Source organism: Ovis aries, chromosome 5 (assembly GCF_016772045.2).
Source record: "Ovis aries strain OAR_USU_Benz2616 breed Rambouillet chromosome 5, ARS-UI_Ramb_v3.0, whole genome shotgun sequence".
Lineage (NCBI taxonomy): Eukaryota > Metazoa > Chordata > Mammalia > Artiodactyla > Bovidae > Ovis > Ovis aries.
In genome coordinates this window covers 50796141-50813463 of record NC_056058.1, presented here as the reverse complement: position 1 = coordinate 50813463, position 17323 = coordinate 50796141, and the positions used below count along the sequence as shown (strand labels likewise).

At 41.1% G+C, this 17323-nt stretch overlaps 1 protein-coding gene across 1 annotated transcript in view; it reads right to left on the bottom strand.

Annotated features, from left to right (window-relative positions):
* The window catches only part of NDFIP1 (Nedd4 family interacting protein 1), a 51358-nt gene extending 35206 nt beyond the window's left edge, over positions 1 to 16152 (bottom strand). The window contains exon 1 of the mRNA XM_027970357.3: positions 15875 to 16152. Within this exon, the coding sequence (XP_027826158.1) occupies positions 15875 to 15937 (63 nt within the window). The 5' untranslated portion in view covers positions 15938 to 16152. The remainder of the gene's footprint in view (positions 1 to 15874) is intronic.
* Between the last annotated feature and the right edge of the window lie 1171 nt (positions 16153 to 17323).

Genomic DNA, 17323 nt, shown 5'->3' with positions numbered 1-17323 from the left:
CACAAGAGCTTTTATTGTATGACTACACTTTATATAATACAGATCAAAACCAGGCAAATCTAAGCTGCCAGTTGAGTCATTACCTTGGGTAGGGGCACAACTGGAAGGGCACCTGAAATGAGCTTTTGAAGTGCTGGTAATGCTCCTGCTTGAGCTGGGTACTAGCTAATGTGCACATCTAGCTTGTGCAAATTCACTGAGCTACAACGCACACTTATGATTTGTGCATGTTTCTTCAGATAAATCACACTAACAATTCCAGAAAGGTTGAGAAAAGGAGGCTAGCAGAGGCTTTATGAAACTGAGTCCCCCTAAAACTGAGTGCCTCTGCTCAGTTTATGATTAATCTCTCTCCTAAACTTTATTTCATTTGTTGTCCTGCCCCTATTCCTCTCAGAATTGAGGGCTATCAAAAAAAGGGGGGGGAATGGAACAAAGCAGGACCCTGTGGGGCCTTTCTAGATACAAAAGCCCCTGTCTGTGTCCTGTTTCTTGTTTGTAGAAAGGTTTTAGTCTCCCAGATCTTCCCAAAGTTCCAAAGCCCAGACTCAAGCATTTAATGATTAGAATAGTCACAGGACTCCTAGTTCCTCCTGAAGGAATATAGATAACAATCTGATGCATACCTTTGAGCTGTTCTGCAGAAACTAGTAGAGTTTAGTGACTATGACATTAGAGTTTGTGATAGTAGACCCCAAACCAGTTGGAACAAGAAGGTTGAAATTCCCAAAATATCACTGTTACCTCACCACCAACCGATCAGAAGGAGGTCCAGGATCTAATCACATACATATCCTACCACCCTTCTACCTAACACCTATCCTTAAAAAGCCATTCCTGAAAGCCATCAGGGAGTTTGGATCTTTTGAGCATGAGCTGCCCAGTGCTTCTTGCTTGAAACCTGCAAATAAATCTTTATTTTTCTGTAAACACCAGCTGTCAAAGTCTCACTTTTTGCACCACAGGAACATGCACCCTTGCTGATTAACAGTTAATAGAGTAGACTGTGAGCCCTCTGCAGACTGGGACCTTTGCATGGTTCACTACTGTATTCACCCCAGCACTGAACAGGGAGTGGCATAGCGTGGATACTTTATTAGCACATGCTGACTAAATCAGGCATGGAGGTGTAGCTTTAACAGAAACCTACCTACAGAAATGGCAGCTAATCTTAATGCCATCTTATCTTACTAGTTTGCATTTATTTAAAAGTATTCATATTACTTTATAAATCACCAAATAAATACAAAGCTAGGTATTAAGCCATATGGGGCTTCCCAGGTGGCTCAGCAGTAAAAATCCACCTGCAATGCAGGAGACACAGGTTTGATCCCTGGGTGGGGAAGATCCCCTGGAGGAGGGCATGGCAACCCATTCCAGTGTTCTTGCCTGGAGAATCCCATGGACAGAGGAGCCTGGCAGGTTATGGTCCACAGGGTCGCAGAGTCATACATGACTGAAGCGACTTAGCATGCATGCAACAAAAGTAAGAAACAAAGGAGAAATAACCTCTCCAATCTTTGGAAATAAAATATTTGACATAGTGTACTGGGTACAACTAGGTATTCAATAAATGTTTATGGTACATATGAAGGAAAATTGGTATTTTAATTGATCACACTGTAATTCCTAGAAAGTCTTCCGTTCTAAAAACAACCAACTGGTATATAAAAAAATGGAATTAAATTAAAATGGAGTCTAAATGAAAGAATATAGTCAAATATACAAACCCTGAAAGTGACAGACATGTCCAGAATCCAGAGACTCGTGCTAACTGCAGCCTTCCTGGCTCTGCTGGTCCCATGAGCTACCAGAGTTCTCTCAGTTATGCTTGCTTATTATCAGATGATGATGCTTAGAGTAGAGCACAATGGGGCAGAAATTATGGATGGGAAATGAGTTTGCTGTAATTTAGGCCTCATCTGCAGTTTCCCTTCTCTTGGAAGAACAATGAGAACCAACAGGGAAATGCATTAAGCATCTCGTATCTTTCCTTTTACCTCATTACAGAATGTTCTACTATGCAAGTGTGTAACTGCTTGCATTTTATAATCAACATCACTCAAAGACTTTATCAGGCCATGAGTGATGCTTTTGACCTGATTAAATTAAAAACTTACCAAAGATATCAAAAGAAGTAATTACAATCATAAGGTTCCAGTTAAAAACTGAACACACAGATCTGCCTCTTATCCCTTCAAAAAAAGTGCAAGTGTTAGTCGCTCAGTCATGTCCAACTCTGCGACCCCATGGACTGTAGCTCGCCAGGCTCTTCTGTCCACTGGATTCTCCAGGCAAGAATACCGAAGTGGGTTGCCATTTCCTCCGCCAGGCGATCTTCCCGACCCAGGGATCAAACCTGCATCTCCTGCACTGCAGGCAGGTTCTTTACCATCTGAGCCACCAAAGCAGCCCCTTTATCCCTTCCAAAACCCTCTCAAATGTAAATGATAGTCATTTTTAATTTTTTTTTGCCTCAAATTTAACAAAACTTTACTAACAGGAGAGGAAGCAGCAATAAAATCCTGCAAGTTAGAAGCAGGATAGGTGACAACTTACACAGCAGACCCAAGAAACCTGAATCCTAAACCAGAAAGCAGGAAAGCAACCTCTCTTGCACTGTACCCTCTCAAGGCTTAAGAACTGGTGGTAGCAGGTACCAGAGAAAGTAAAAGTAAAAATGAGATTTAAAAGCAGGAAGAGAAGTTGGACCCAGTTAAACACACACAGCCCCCAGAATCCCCATTAAGAGACTGGAGGTTTACTCTCTGGAGAGTGTGAGGCAGTGGAAGTCTGAACTGGAGACACCAGAGATTTGGAGAAAGAATGGATTGTTGGAAAGGAGTGATTAAGTGAGGGACTTAGGTACTAAACCTTGAGATCTCCTAGGCTACCTCTGCCAATCAGCTCTTAGAGTAGGAGCAGCCAGGCCTAAGCTCTAGGGAAACTGACCAGCCCAAGAGAGACAGAAAAACACTGCCACTCAAAGAAAGAATCTAGTTAGATTAAAAGGCAATAAGGCCTGTCAAGAAGCTCCGTCAACCATAGTGAGCTTCCAAATTGCTCTACCAACTGTGTACTTTTAACCAAGCAGGCAAAGATCACCTACTTCTAACTCAAAGATCATAAAAGACCAAAGCAAGGAGAATAAATGCAACACAGAGGAAAGAACTATGTAGGAAAGCATAAACTTTAAAAAGAAAAAAATTTCAATAATTTCAGAGAAACAAGAGAAAAAAATTAAAACCATAAAACATGGACAGTGTGCTACTAAAGGAAAGATTCTAACATTTACTGAGCATCTACTATATGCTGAACTCCATTCTCTGTCCTCAGACACTGCTGTGCCCGACTCTGTGATTCCATGGGCTGTGGCCTGGCAGGCTTCTCTGTCCATGGGATTCTCCAGTTAAGAATACTGGAGTGAGCTGCCATTTCCTGCTACTAAAAAAAAAGGGGAGGGGGGCAATTAAAGAGTTTTGAAAATTTTTTTAAAATATTAAAATTTTATCAAAGAGTTAGAAAATTGAGACTATCTCATAGAAAGCTGAGAAAAAGGTGAAAAATATGAGATTTAAAAAATTTCAACAATCAGTATAAAAGAGTCAAGATTCAAAGAGAGAAAAGGGGGGGAAAAAGGCAGAGAAAAAAAAGTCAACCAAGTACTTTTTAAAATTTCCCAGAACTGAAGGACATCAGCTTTTAGACCAAAAGGGCTCACTGAGTGCCTGGCACGATGGACATACACAGATCTATCCCAAGGTACAACTCAGTGAAATTTAACGACACTGGGAACAAAAGAAGTTCCTAAAGGCTTCCAGAAAAACAGGAAGTAGGCCACATTTATTTAAAGGACCAGATGTCACAACTGGCTTCAGTCTTCCTAATAGTGGAACCCAGAAGGCAATGGAACAAATAGCTTCAAAATTCTAAAGGAAACTGTTTTTAACCCAAAAGCCTAGAAATCAAGGTTAGGGTCCAGACTGAAAACAAAAAAATTCTTAGATGTTCAAAGTCTCAACAACAACAACAACAAAGTTTACCTCATGCATTCTTTCTCAGAAAAGTACTAGAAGGCGTGTTCTATAGAAATGAGACAATAAATCAAGGGGAAAAAAGTGTGAATCAAGGCAAGGGGCTTCAATTTTAAAAACTGGAAAAGGAAACCTTAGGATGACAACTGAACAGCAGACCCTGAAAGCAGTCTTATAGTACAGGTCAAAAAAACAGGAAAGGGGGACTCCCCTTGTAACCCAGTAGTCAAGACTCCATGCTCCCACCGCACAGGCCTGGACCTGATCCCGAGTTGGGGAGCTGACATCTGCATGCAGCCGGAAACACCCCAAAAAGAGCCGCACCCCCCCCACCCAGCAATGCAATCAACAAGATACCTGCCGTGTTTGAACACATCAAAAATTGAGATTGAGTGAGAGTCTGAGGACGATTCATGCGATAAGAACTTATGGTATATACCCAGAAAATTAGGCAGACAAAAAAAATTGTGGTTAACTTTAGGGAAAATAAGGTACTCTCAAGCAAGTAAAACTAATCACAACATACAATGTATCTCAGCTGTGAACATTACTTATTAAATTACTGTAAATATTTAATATTGATCTAACTATAATATGGATATACTAGAAAGTGGAGAAGGCAATGACACCCCACTCCAGCACTCTTGCCTGGAAAATCCCATGGATGGAGGAGACTGGTGGGCTGTAGTCCATGGGGTCGCAAAGAGTCAGACACGGCTGAGCGACGTCACTTTCACTTTTCACTTTCATGCACTGGAGAAGGAAATGGCAACCCACTCCAGTGTTCTTGCCTGGAGAATCCCAGGGACGGGGGAGCCTGGTGGGCTGCTGTCTATGGGGTCGCACAGAGTCGGACACGACTGAAGCGATTTAGCATACTAGAAAGATATAGAGACAGGAAATGGGAGCATATGCAGTTGTGGTAAACGAGAGGTAAACCCTTAAATCTAGTGATCAATTTTTAAAATGCTGAAAACTGAAATCAAGAAGTAATATCTTATGTTTTTTACCTTCACAAATAGTAACAAAACAGCAAAAGAAAGAGCTAAGAAACAGGCAAAAGTAAGCAAGAGACTGCTATTTTTGGTAACAAGCCTGTAATATCTGTAAGAATAACTGTATGTAAGATATGAAAACAAAATATTTAGGTTGGTGCAAATGTAACTGCAGGGCTATATTCTTGCCTGGAAAAACCTATGGACAAGGGAGCCTGTTGTGCTACAATCCATGGGGTCACAAAGAATCAGACACAGCTGGGCACACACACAAATGTAACTGCAGCTTGGGACTGTGAATTTTAAATTATTATAACTAAGTTCTATATAGTTATATGTCATTATAACTATGACAAACCTAGACAGCATATTAAACACCAGAGACATTACTTTGCCAACAAAGATCCATCTAGTCAAAGCTATGGTTTATCCAGTAGTCATATATGGATGTGAGAGTTAGACTATAAAGGAAGCTGAGTGCTGAACAATTGATGCTTTTGAACTGTGGTGATGGAGAAGACTCTAGAGAGTCCCTTGGACTGCAAAGAGATCAAACCAGTCAATCCTAAAGGAAATCAGTCCTGAATATTCATTGGAAGGACTAATGCTGAAGCCAAAACTCCAATACTTTGGCCACCTGATGTGAAGAACTGACTCACTGGAAAAGACCCTGATGCTGGGAAAGATTGAAGGCAGGAAAATAAGGGGACGACAGAGGATTAGAAGGTTGGATGGCATCACCAACTCAATGGACATGAGTTTGAGCAAGCTCCGGGAGTTGGTGATGGACAGGGAAGCCTGGCATGCTACAATCCGTGGGGTCATAGAGAGTTAGACATGACTGAGTGACTGAACTGAACTGATAACTAAGTTCAAACACATCTTTATTAATCAAAATAGGAACCATTATAATCAGCACATTTTTGTCAATAAGAAATAAGTTTATTTATTCATGTAGCATAAAAATCTGTGCTTTGGGATTTGACAAACTCTCAGAAAGCATGTTCTACCTCCTGCTGTTTGTGGAAGCATCTTTTCTGCAAAAAAATTGTCAAGATGCTTGAAGAAGTGGTAGTCAGCTGACAAGAGGTCAGGTGAATATGGCAGATGAAGCGAAATTTCATAGCCCAATTCATCCAACTTTTGGAGCATTGGCTGTGCAACATGCAGTCAGGTGTTGTCATGCAATAAAACTGGGCCCTTGCTGGGCCCAGCATCTGCTGACAATGCTGGTTGCAGGCACTGTACTTTTTGGTGCATTTCACCGATTTGCTAAGCATACTTCTCAGATGTAATGGTTTTGCTGGGATTCAGAAAGCTGTAGTGGATCCCACCGGCAGCAGACCATGAAACAGTGACCATGACCTTCTTGTGGTGCAAGTTTGGCTTTGGGAATTGCTTTGAAGCTTCTTCGAGGTCCAACCACTGAGTTGCTTACCATTGGTTGCATAAAATCCCTTTCTGTCACAAGTCACAATCTGATAGAGAAATGGTTTGCTATTGTTGTGTACAATAAGAGAAGACAATACTTCAAAAGGATGATTTTTTAATTTTCAATCAGCTCATGAGGCACCCACTTTTCAAGCTTTCTCACCTTCCCAATTGGCTTCAAACGTTGAACAACCATAGAATGGTCAACACTGAGTTCAGCAACTTCTCATGTAGTTGAAAGAGGACCAGCTTCAATGTTTGCTCTCAGTTGGTCGTTGTCAACTTCCAATGGCTGGAAACTATGCTCCTCATCTTCAAGGCGTTCATCTCCTTTGCAAAACTTCTTGAACCACCACTGCACTGCACATTCATTATCAGTTTGTGGGTCAAATATGCTGCTGATGTTGCAAGTTGTTTCCAATACTTTATGACTCATTTTGAACTCATATAAGAAAATAGCTCGAATTTGCATTTTATATAACATCATTTTCCTAGTCTAAAATAAATACAAAATAAACAGCAAGTAATATCATTAGCAAAAAAATAAAGTGCAAAATGTACATTAAAATGATTTATAACAATCACATTTAAGAATGTATTCCAATATCAAACAGCAAAGTCCAACAATGCAAAATTACAATTACTTTTGTATCAACCTAATAAACAGAAAAAAGGTTTAAAATGTGGTTATAAAATGTGTCATGAAAAGGGAATCTAGTATTCACGGGAAACTAACCAAACTGAGGGAGAGGGGAGGAACTCAAACTCCCCTTAGGACAGACTACCTAAACTGAGAGGGTCACTGGGAAGAAGGCAGCATTCCAGGCAGAGGAAGAGGAGGATTCCTGGCCAGAAAAGGTGAGAGGTGATTTTCTTAACAAGTGAAACAAGTTCCCCAGGGAAACAACAAATCATGAGAGTCCACCTCTACCCTCTTCTCCCACGTCCTGGTCTCCCCACCTACCTCTTACCCGTCCTTCAAGGCCAAGCTCAAGCTCCATCTTCTCAGAAGCTTCCTGCAAGTCTCCGGAAGAGATGATCTTTTCCATCTCAAAATGATGCCATTTATCCACCATCTTATTCTCTTAATTAATGTAATTAATATTACATACCATAATACATTCTCAGGGACTTACTATATGCAAAAAAACTGTGCTGGTTACTAAGAGTAAGGGAAGGATGAAAAGGAAGGAAAAAGGACAAAAAAAGCAGCAGTCTCCAGGTGCAATGAACACAGACCGTGGTTTCTAACATCATTCTCCAATAAAAGGAACCAGGGTTCTTTGGAGAAACAGCTGATTGCAGTATGGCTCAGGAACTATACATGGTAAGTCTGGTGCCAAAAAGTTAAGAAGTGCTTTAAAAACCACAAAGATGGAGCTCTCTCAAAGGGATACAAGTACCAACTGAAGGAGATCCCAATGGCAAAAGCTAGAACAACCTAACAAAACAGTGCTAGCTTATAACTCAAATAATAACATTAATGAGCCCATACCAGTATCAACGAATAAATAAAGTAATGAAAATGAGACAAATGTCCCACGCAGAAAAATTCCAAATAACTTAATGTAGAGAAGGCAATGGCAACCCACTCCAGTCCTCTTGCCTCGAAAATCCCATGGGCGGAGGAGCCTGGTAGGCTGCAGTCCATGAGGTCGCTAAGAGTCAGACTGAGTGACTTCACTTTCACTTTTCACTTTCATGCACTGGAGAAGGAAATGGCAACCCGCTCCAGTGTTCTTGCCTGGAGAATCCCAGGGACGGGGGAGCCTGGTGGGTTGCCGTCTATGGGGTCGCACAGAGTCAGACACAACTGAAGCAACTTAGCAGCAGACACATTACCCTCAATGAGGTGGTGGAACTTAACTCGCCAATCCTTAAGTATAAGCTGTACATAGTGAACACAGTGACTTCCTTCCAAAAAGCACAGTACAAAAGGGGAGGGGGAAGGTGGAGTCATTTTATATAGAGATTTGACAAACACTACTTTAGCCAGGTGAAATGGCAAACCCATTCCAGTATTCTTGCCTGGAGAATCCCATGGACGGAGGAGCCTGGTGGGCTACAGTCCACAGGGTCACAAAGAGTCAGACCCGACTGAGTGACTTCACTTCACTTCACTTTAGCTAGGGGATCAAAGTCGACATCAACCTCGATAAGTTGTTGATAGTATGCTGACATTCTGTTGACAGTATGCATTCTTGATATGATGTGATGAAAACAGCAGTTTATCTCTGTGTGGCTTCTTCCCCAAATCTAATTATGAGAAAAGCATCTAACAAATCCCAAAGAAAGGACATCCTACAAATAACTGACTAATACTCCTTAAAAATGTCAAGGTCATCAAAAACAAGGAAAACTTGAGAAACTGTCACAGCCAAGAGAAGTCTACGGAGATATGATGACCTAATGTGATGTGGAATCTGTATAGACTCCTGAAACAGAAGACACAGATAAAAACTGAAAATCTTAATAAAGTATGGACTTCAGTTAATAATAACATATCAATATTGGTTCATTAATTGTCAACAAATGCACACTACTAATATGTTAGTGGGAAAACTGGGTCTGGTGTATAGAGAAACTATACTACCTTCAATGTTTCTGAAAATCTAAAAATGTTACAAAAAGTAAAGTTTACTTTTTAAAAATATTTTTAACTTTTTTTTTTTTTTAAGGAAAGGAAAAAATCCTAAAGAACACACACCAAACTTGCAAAGCAGCCACACCTCTGGGGAAAAGAATGGGAGGGAAGTCAAGCTTTCCTTTACAAGTTACTATTTGACTCTAGAATATGAAGACTGTATCTGTGTGCTATTCTGTAACAAGAAATGTTCAATGTTATTTGCCACACTTAAGTACTGAATAACAAATAAAGTGAAATTGTTATTAAACAGAAACCACTCCTTAAACCTTTGTACTTTCTTTATTTGGCTGCATCATGTCTTAGTTGTGGGAAGAGGTATCCTCGCTGCATCTCGGGAGATCTTTCGTTGTAGCCTAAGGGCTCTAGTTGTAGCCTGCAGGCTCAGTAGATTCAGTGCGCAGGCCAAGTTACTCTACGGCATGTAGGATCTTAGTTCCCCAACCAGGGATCCAACCCACGTCCCCTGCACTGAAAGGCACAGAGATAAACTGCTGTTTCCACTGGACCACCAGGGAAGTCCCATCAACCTTTATGTTTCTATTCATAAACTATCCAATCTCCAGAAAGACCTCCAAATCACATTCAAGCCACTGATTAACTACCAACTGATAATACTGCAATACACACATTTAAAAGAAAAACTGTAAAGATTTTACTAAACTGCTAGGGGAGAAATATATAATACAGTAAGAAAATATTTCACTAGAAATGTTCTTAAATTTGATCAATACTGAGAGCTAGTATCTAAAACTTTAAATTGTGGTATTCAGAAAAAAAAGTCCGTCTAATTGTAACAGCAGGACATGCAAAGTGAAGTCTGTTAATACTCAGCTGGTGAAGGCAACATACACTACACATCTATCTACACAGCCATGAGAAGCAATTAATTACAACTGGACTGTGTAAAATTCAACAGATTCAATACATGATATTCACCAACTGCCTGGTATATTGGCAAAAGTAACTTGAAAATAAGGATGAGATCACCAAGTTGATTCTTCCCATTAATCTCTAATTAAAGTGTTAAAAGTTGTTTTATCTAAATGAGCATTATCCATTACTACAAGAATATGGTTCCACTAAACAGTTATACTGTTCAAATATAAGAATAAATTATTAAGAAAAAAAAATAAATTATTAAGAAATCAAAATAATCATTTTAAAGCCCTAAGAACAAGTAAATCAGAAAGTGTCACTTGAATTTCTCCAAGTCTTTCTTCTTCTAGTTAGCAAAATACAATATTACTCTCATGGTAGGGTTATTTAATAATCTAATTTAATGTAGAGTAATGTAATATTGGTGGTATTCTGGATAAAGTAATTTGAAGTTATATGAAGGGAAACCAATGGGTGGCATCAGTTTAGACAATGCTCGATTTTCCTAGAGCACTTCACTGAGAGTCAGACACAACAGATAGTTGAAGATCTGTAGCTCCTGTCACTCACAAATCCTGGTTCTGCATTCATGACAAATTATACAAAAGTGCTTTCATGACGTATTTCCTGATGTGATAATATCTGCTCAAAGTATCATACCATTGCCTTTTAGAGTTATGCACAGAAATATTTATGGATCAAATGACGTGATTTCTAGAATTTACTACAAAATAATAGTATAAATGAAAAAGTTAACTATTTGTTGATTGTTGAAGCTGAGTGATGGGTGCATAAGTTACACTAAATTTTTGTAAATGCTTGAAATTTTTCAAAGTAAAAAGTTGAAAATATAAATAAATACTAACAAATTACTCCTAGAAGCAACCCAAGTGCTCATCAACAATTGGATTAAGAAGATGTGAGATACAAACACACACACCCCACACCTTCTTAATATATACACACAATGGAATATTATTCCACCACAAAAAAGAATGAAATACTGCCATCTGCAGCAAGTAGGTGAACCTAGAGAATAATATGCTTAATGAAGTAAGTCAGATAAAGACAAATACTGTATATCACTTACATGTGGAATCTGAAAAATAATACAAATGAATGTATATGCAAAACGAACAGACTCACAGATTTAGAAAACAAACTTATAGTTACCAAAGGGGAAAGGGAAGGAAGCACCAACTAGGGGTGTTAGATTAATAGATACAAACTACTATATGTAAAATAAATAAGCAACAAGAATACACATATACAGGGAATTATACTCATTATCTTGTAATAACTTATAATGGACTATAATCTAAGAAAATACCAAACCACTATGCTATACACCTTAAACTAACACAGTATTGTAAAGCAATTACAATTTTAATAAAGAAAGAAATTACACCTACAACTCAGTAACAAAAAGCAAACAATTAAAAAATGTGAATATTTGAATTTGCCCAATTCAAAAATTGGCAAATGATCTGAGTACACATCTCTCCAATATGTACAAATGGCCAACATGCACATAAAAGATGTTCAGTTTCACTAATCATTAGGGAAATGCAAACCAGAATCATTACGAGACGCCACTTCACACCCAGGCTTTATCAAAAGCAAAACACAAACAGAAGGCTTACATGTTGATGAGGAAGTGACAAAACCGCGATTCTTACGCTTTCCCGGTGGGAATATAAAACCATGCACTGCTATGGAAAACAGCATGGTGGTTTCTCAAATAACTAAAAATAGCAATACCATAGTGAAAGTGAAAGTCACTCAGTCAAGTCCAGCTCTTTGTGATCCCATGGACTGGAGAGGGTAGCCTTTCCCTTCTCCAATGGATCTTCCCAACCCAGGGATCGAACCCAGGTCTCCCGTGTTGCAGGCGGATTCTTTACCATCTGAGCCACCAAGGAAGTCCAAGTAAAGTGGAGTGGGTAGCCTATCCCTTCTCCAGGGGATCTTCCTGAACCAGGGAACAAACTGGGGTCTCCTGCACTGCAGGTGGATTCTTTACCAGCTGAGCTACCAGGGAAGCAATACCACATAAACCAACAATCCCACTTCTGCGTATATATCTAAAAGAATTCAAAGCTTGGACTCTTTTGAAACTTATTAACCCATTATTCACAGCAGCATTATTCACAATGGCTAAAATGTATTGACAGATGAAATAAAACATAGTATACACATACAATAGATATTATTTAGCTTTAAAATGGAACGAAATTCCGACACATGACACAATGTGGATGGACCTTGAGGACATTATGCTAAGTGAAATAAGCCAGTCACAAAAGGATAAATACTGTGTTACTCCACCCATATGAGGTACTTCAGAGTAATCAAATTCACTGATGGAAAGCAGAATGGTGGCTGTCAGGGGCTTGGGGAGGGGGAAATAAGACAGTTACTGTTTAAGGGGTAAGGATTTTCTGGAAATGGATGGTGGTGAAATGAAGGCTGCACAACAACGTGAATATACTAAACAAAATAAAAATTTAAAAAAGAGCCACAGGGGCACCATTCTCACTCCTTCCTCTAGAATCCTGACGTCATCTAACACTTGAACATGCAAAATGTTTGGCCTGCCCAAGATGAAATTCTTTCCCTCATTTCTCAAAACCTTCCTTCACAATCCTGAAAGAACTTACCCAAAGCTGATCTACAACACCAGCAGACTACAATACAAACTTATTAGTGATGCCACAAGCAACTCACTTATTTAGCAGACAGGGAGTCATCTAAAACAAACATTCTGCAGCCTGTTTTTAAGCAGATACAGCAGTGTCATCATTGCCTACTTTCACTGGTTTTAAATCCAAATATCTCAAAACATTTCAGGAAGTAAGTATTTGGGAAAATGCATGATATAGCCCATGATCTACTACAGTGAGGCAAAGGTAGCTTGGAATGGATGAACAGGGTAAATGGCCTCGGAGAGGGAGGGCAGCACACAACAAGGTTTTCAACACTAGGCCTCCCTAGAGCTTTCTGAAACAGCGCTTCAGAATGTATGGACATACAAGCTCATGTTTCAAATCGCAAAAAGAGAAAAAAATAAAGCCACAGGAAATTTATGAGCCCAAACTATCTGTGTAGTTTGGGGTGATGCTAAATTCCAATTAGGGACATACTGCTCTTCCAATCAAAAGACCATAAAGGCAAAACCATTGTTTGCAGTTATAAATGAATCATAGTTTTCTCCTACATTTACTTCATTAGAAGACCAGCTCAATTTGACTAACCATATCAAATAGAAGTCAGAGGTCCCTTTGTGACAACCAAAAAGTACCATGCTATCAGGCTGCCTAGACAATTCAACAACATTCCATAATCCGAAAGCCTTTTAAATATGTATATTCTCTGGCCAAGCATTTCCACCCACTAGAAATTTATACTAAGGAAATAGTTGAAGATGTATGTGACTGAAAAAAAATTATAAACACCCTTAGAGACCAACAATAGGCAACTGATTAAATTACGGTCTAGCCGTAATTGCATGCTATGCAGATGTTAAAAGATGAACCCATCTCATTATACAGCTACAGTGTCTGCCTTTCTACATATATGTGCTCAATACACACACATGCAAACTTGAGATGGCAAATGTGTTTCAGAACATGTGGGTATATAAACATACATGTACACATATGCACAAAGTGTGTGAAAGTATCATCGGGGCCCATAAAACTGCATGTATGTACAAAGATATGCCTGCGTACGTATGTATGGGTGCATAAGACAATACAAATGTATATGTATATATCTGCTAATGTACATGCTTATATTTGGGCCATAAGCCTGTGTTTAAGTAGTTGAGTGTATATTTACCCTTGTAATCACTACTTAGAAGCGGTGACCTTGAGCAAGTTACCGAGCCTCTAGAGAGTCTTGACTTCGTCATTTAACGTCATCTATACAACATCAAACACTGTCTCAAAGGGGTTCTGTGAGGATTAAGTGAAATAATGGATGTAAAGGTACTTAGTACCATGACTGGCACAGAGTAAATGCTCAATCAATATTAACTTTCCTTATCTGGACACATACACTGATCTACCCTTGTGTATATTTACACAGCTGTAAGTACACAAAGATACACACAAAATATTAACTTTGGCTATCTATAGGTGATAGGTTTTTGGCGTGGGGTTTTGGTTTTGTTTTGGGTTTTTTTTGGCTTTCGTATTTTGCAAATTTTCTAGGAATGTCAGTTCTTTTTTTCATTCTTTTTTTGAAGATTTCTTCAAAACAATGATTTTTTTTTAAAGTAAAAAAGATGGCCTGTCCTTAAGATACCTCAATTTTGCATATTTAAAGCTATTAACCACTACACCAAGAAATACGTAATTTTAATACTTCACCATTTTTTTTTTTGTTTCTAGCAGTATGTCAACATTACCTAATAGCTCAAGAAGATGGCAGTACAAAGGAAAGCCTCAGCTTTTTGCTTGTTTGCTTTATCCTAGGCAGGATGAAAGAATGAACTAGATCACAATATGGGATACATGTGATCTGTGAACACCTTGGTGACAGTTAAGTGATACCTGTCATTCGTATTTTACTAAAGCAAAGAGGAACCCAGACCCTTGCCCAAGGTCATACAAAAAAGCACGTAGCCCAGGCTGTGAGAGAACTAAGGACTAGACTGCACTGCCACAATTTGAGCATGCTTATGAAACCAAAAAGCTAAATTCTTAAAATTAGTCATATGAGGAGTCAGGCTGTAGGAGGGAGGAAATTACAACACAGAGCTGATGACAGCAAAAAAAACCCAGCAACTGGCCCCACCAGGATTAATCTACATGTTTTAATCATATTGGTTTTCCTCACTTATAAAACATAAAACTGTAGATCATCTATGATAGGACATTTAATTTCACAAAAGCACAATTCTATTTATATGCAAATTAAACTGAAAGCATCTGAAAAAAATGCACGCAGATACCTGCGGTTCCAGTCAACATCAGTTAGCCACCTGGATCAGTTCCCACAATTACGATGTGTTAAATACCTCTAAAAACCCTGCAAAATGTCTCCCTCGAATTTCCGAGGGAAATCAGGCTACAGACAGGCGAGTAAAACAAGCAGCTTTTTCCCCTAGGGCTTCAATTAAGAAATTATACCCGAGATAATAATCCACCCATCTCCTATACATTTTCTCCCCAGCTATGCTATTCAATTTCTTTAAACGTCATTTCCAAGCTTGGAAAACACACAGCGGGCACACGCCCTGCAGCCTGCAACGTTACGTAGTTCGACATTTTAGGGGCATCACTAGTTAAACATTGCGTTTTCCAAATCTGCGAACTGGGACTTGTCCCTCGTATCACTTTGACTTCTGTTTTTAAACACAGGCGAGGGGAATGGGTTTTGACGAGCAGACTAGGCTCTGAAACCCTGAATAATCGCATCTCACTGCGGAGAGCTGTCGGCAGCAGCAGCGACTTTAATCTTCTCTCCACCTAATTTCCTTTACATTTCACGTTCTTGGTTTGGTTTTGGTCCCCCGCCCCCCCTCTTTTCCAGTGACATCAAATTCAAGGTGGAAAAAGGCAAACTGAATGCCCTCAGGTCAAAGCCTCCGGAGAGTCTCGGCTTCTGAGCCGGCGACCCGCCCGCCGTGGGAAATGCGGCAAACACTGCAGGGCGGAGGTTTTTCCACCGTCTGACTCCCGCCCCGCGTCGCGGAGGGACGGTCCCGGCCCGCGGCCGCCTCGAATCCGAGCCCGGGGCCCGCCCGGACGGCCCAGGCCCAGCGCGGCCTGGCAAGCCGCGGCGTCGAGTTGGCTACAGGCGGGGCCGGAGAGCAGGCCTGAAGCGGCCAGAGGGCAGGGCCGGACCGGGGTCGGGGTGAGGGGGGGCATTTGGGCGCTGCTCACCTGCTGGTACCGGTTGCCGCAGGCTGGCTCCACCGCCGCCAGAGCCGCCAACGCCAACGCCATGGCGCAGCCGGCTGCAGGGAAGGAGGGCGAGCGAGCGAGCTGAAGGGGCGCGGGCGCTGCGGCCTGGGGGCGTCGAGAGGCCGACTGGGACGCGCCTCGGGTGGGTCTCGGTGGCCGCCGCCGCTACCAGGCCAACCGCTCTCCTCGGGTAGTGAGCGCCGCCGCCGCCGCCGCCGAGGCTCAGACGCGGTCCCTGGGGAGGAGGCGGGGACAACGACGACGACGCTGCGCCGCCGCCCCGCCCCCGACTCGCGCAGCGCAGCCCGGCCCGTCAGGCCCGGCCTCGCCCGGCGGTGCTGCTGCCCGCCGTGGGCTCCGCCTGTCGTTCCGCTCCCCGAGGCTGAGGCGTCGGAATCGGTTCCTTCCAAAACAGGTTGCAGGTCACCGCAGAGAGGGCGACGCTGGTGATGGGTGCCTGGTTCTAAGCACCAAGCTTTCTCTGCGTGCTACTTTGAACCCTCCTCACACACCCCAGACAGACGCCACAGCCTCATTTTAGAGGTCGTTGGTGTCCAGGGAGATTGACAGTCTCCCACAGCAGCCATCTGACCCCTAGTATCTATCTGGGTGCAGCATCTCAGTTCTTATCCATTTCCTTCTTGTCTGCCATCCTCCGTAGACTAGGGGTCAGTTCACTACAGGGCAGAGGCTAAATAAATCCGGTTCAATGACTGTGGAAAGCATGTGAAATTACCTTTCTGTGTCCATAAATTATTTGGAACACAGCCGCTCCCGTTTGTTTACTATGGCCTGCAAATCCTAAATTACTTACTATCTGATAAGTTTGCTGATCCTAAATCCTGGAAAACTTCTTGACCCCTGGGTGATCATAATAGCATCCACTATTTTTATGTAGTCCTTTTGTGTTTTAACAGCCTCCGTGGATATAGACACGATGTTTTCTGAACCAAAGCTCTCTGAGGAGGTGTCGTGAAAGGCAAAACTTCAAAGATGTAGACTTGTGAAGAGCTTTCCAGGGGAGAGGAACATATATGCAAAGATGGTGAGGAAAGTGAGAGGTTGCCTTGTGGAAGAATGGAAAGGAGGCGTGGAAAGGCCATATAGGAGATACAATAATTGATGTTTCACAGATGGGGGGAGTTATGCTTGAAGACATTAGATATTTTATTCAAGAACACAGAGCTGGTAAGGGGTAAAGTCGGGTTATAAACTCATCAAGCTAGCTTTCTTAACCATTATCATACAATCAAATTATAAACTTTGTAAAGATGACACTATTTATCTTTGAAATATTTTGGTGTCTCCCATAGCATCTAGCGCAGTATAGTTATTGATCCTGGAACAGGCATTTGAGGTCTGCTGTTTCTATCATACCCAGCCATCTGGAATTGCTTCTACCCACATGGCCAACACAGAAAAATACTT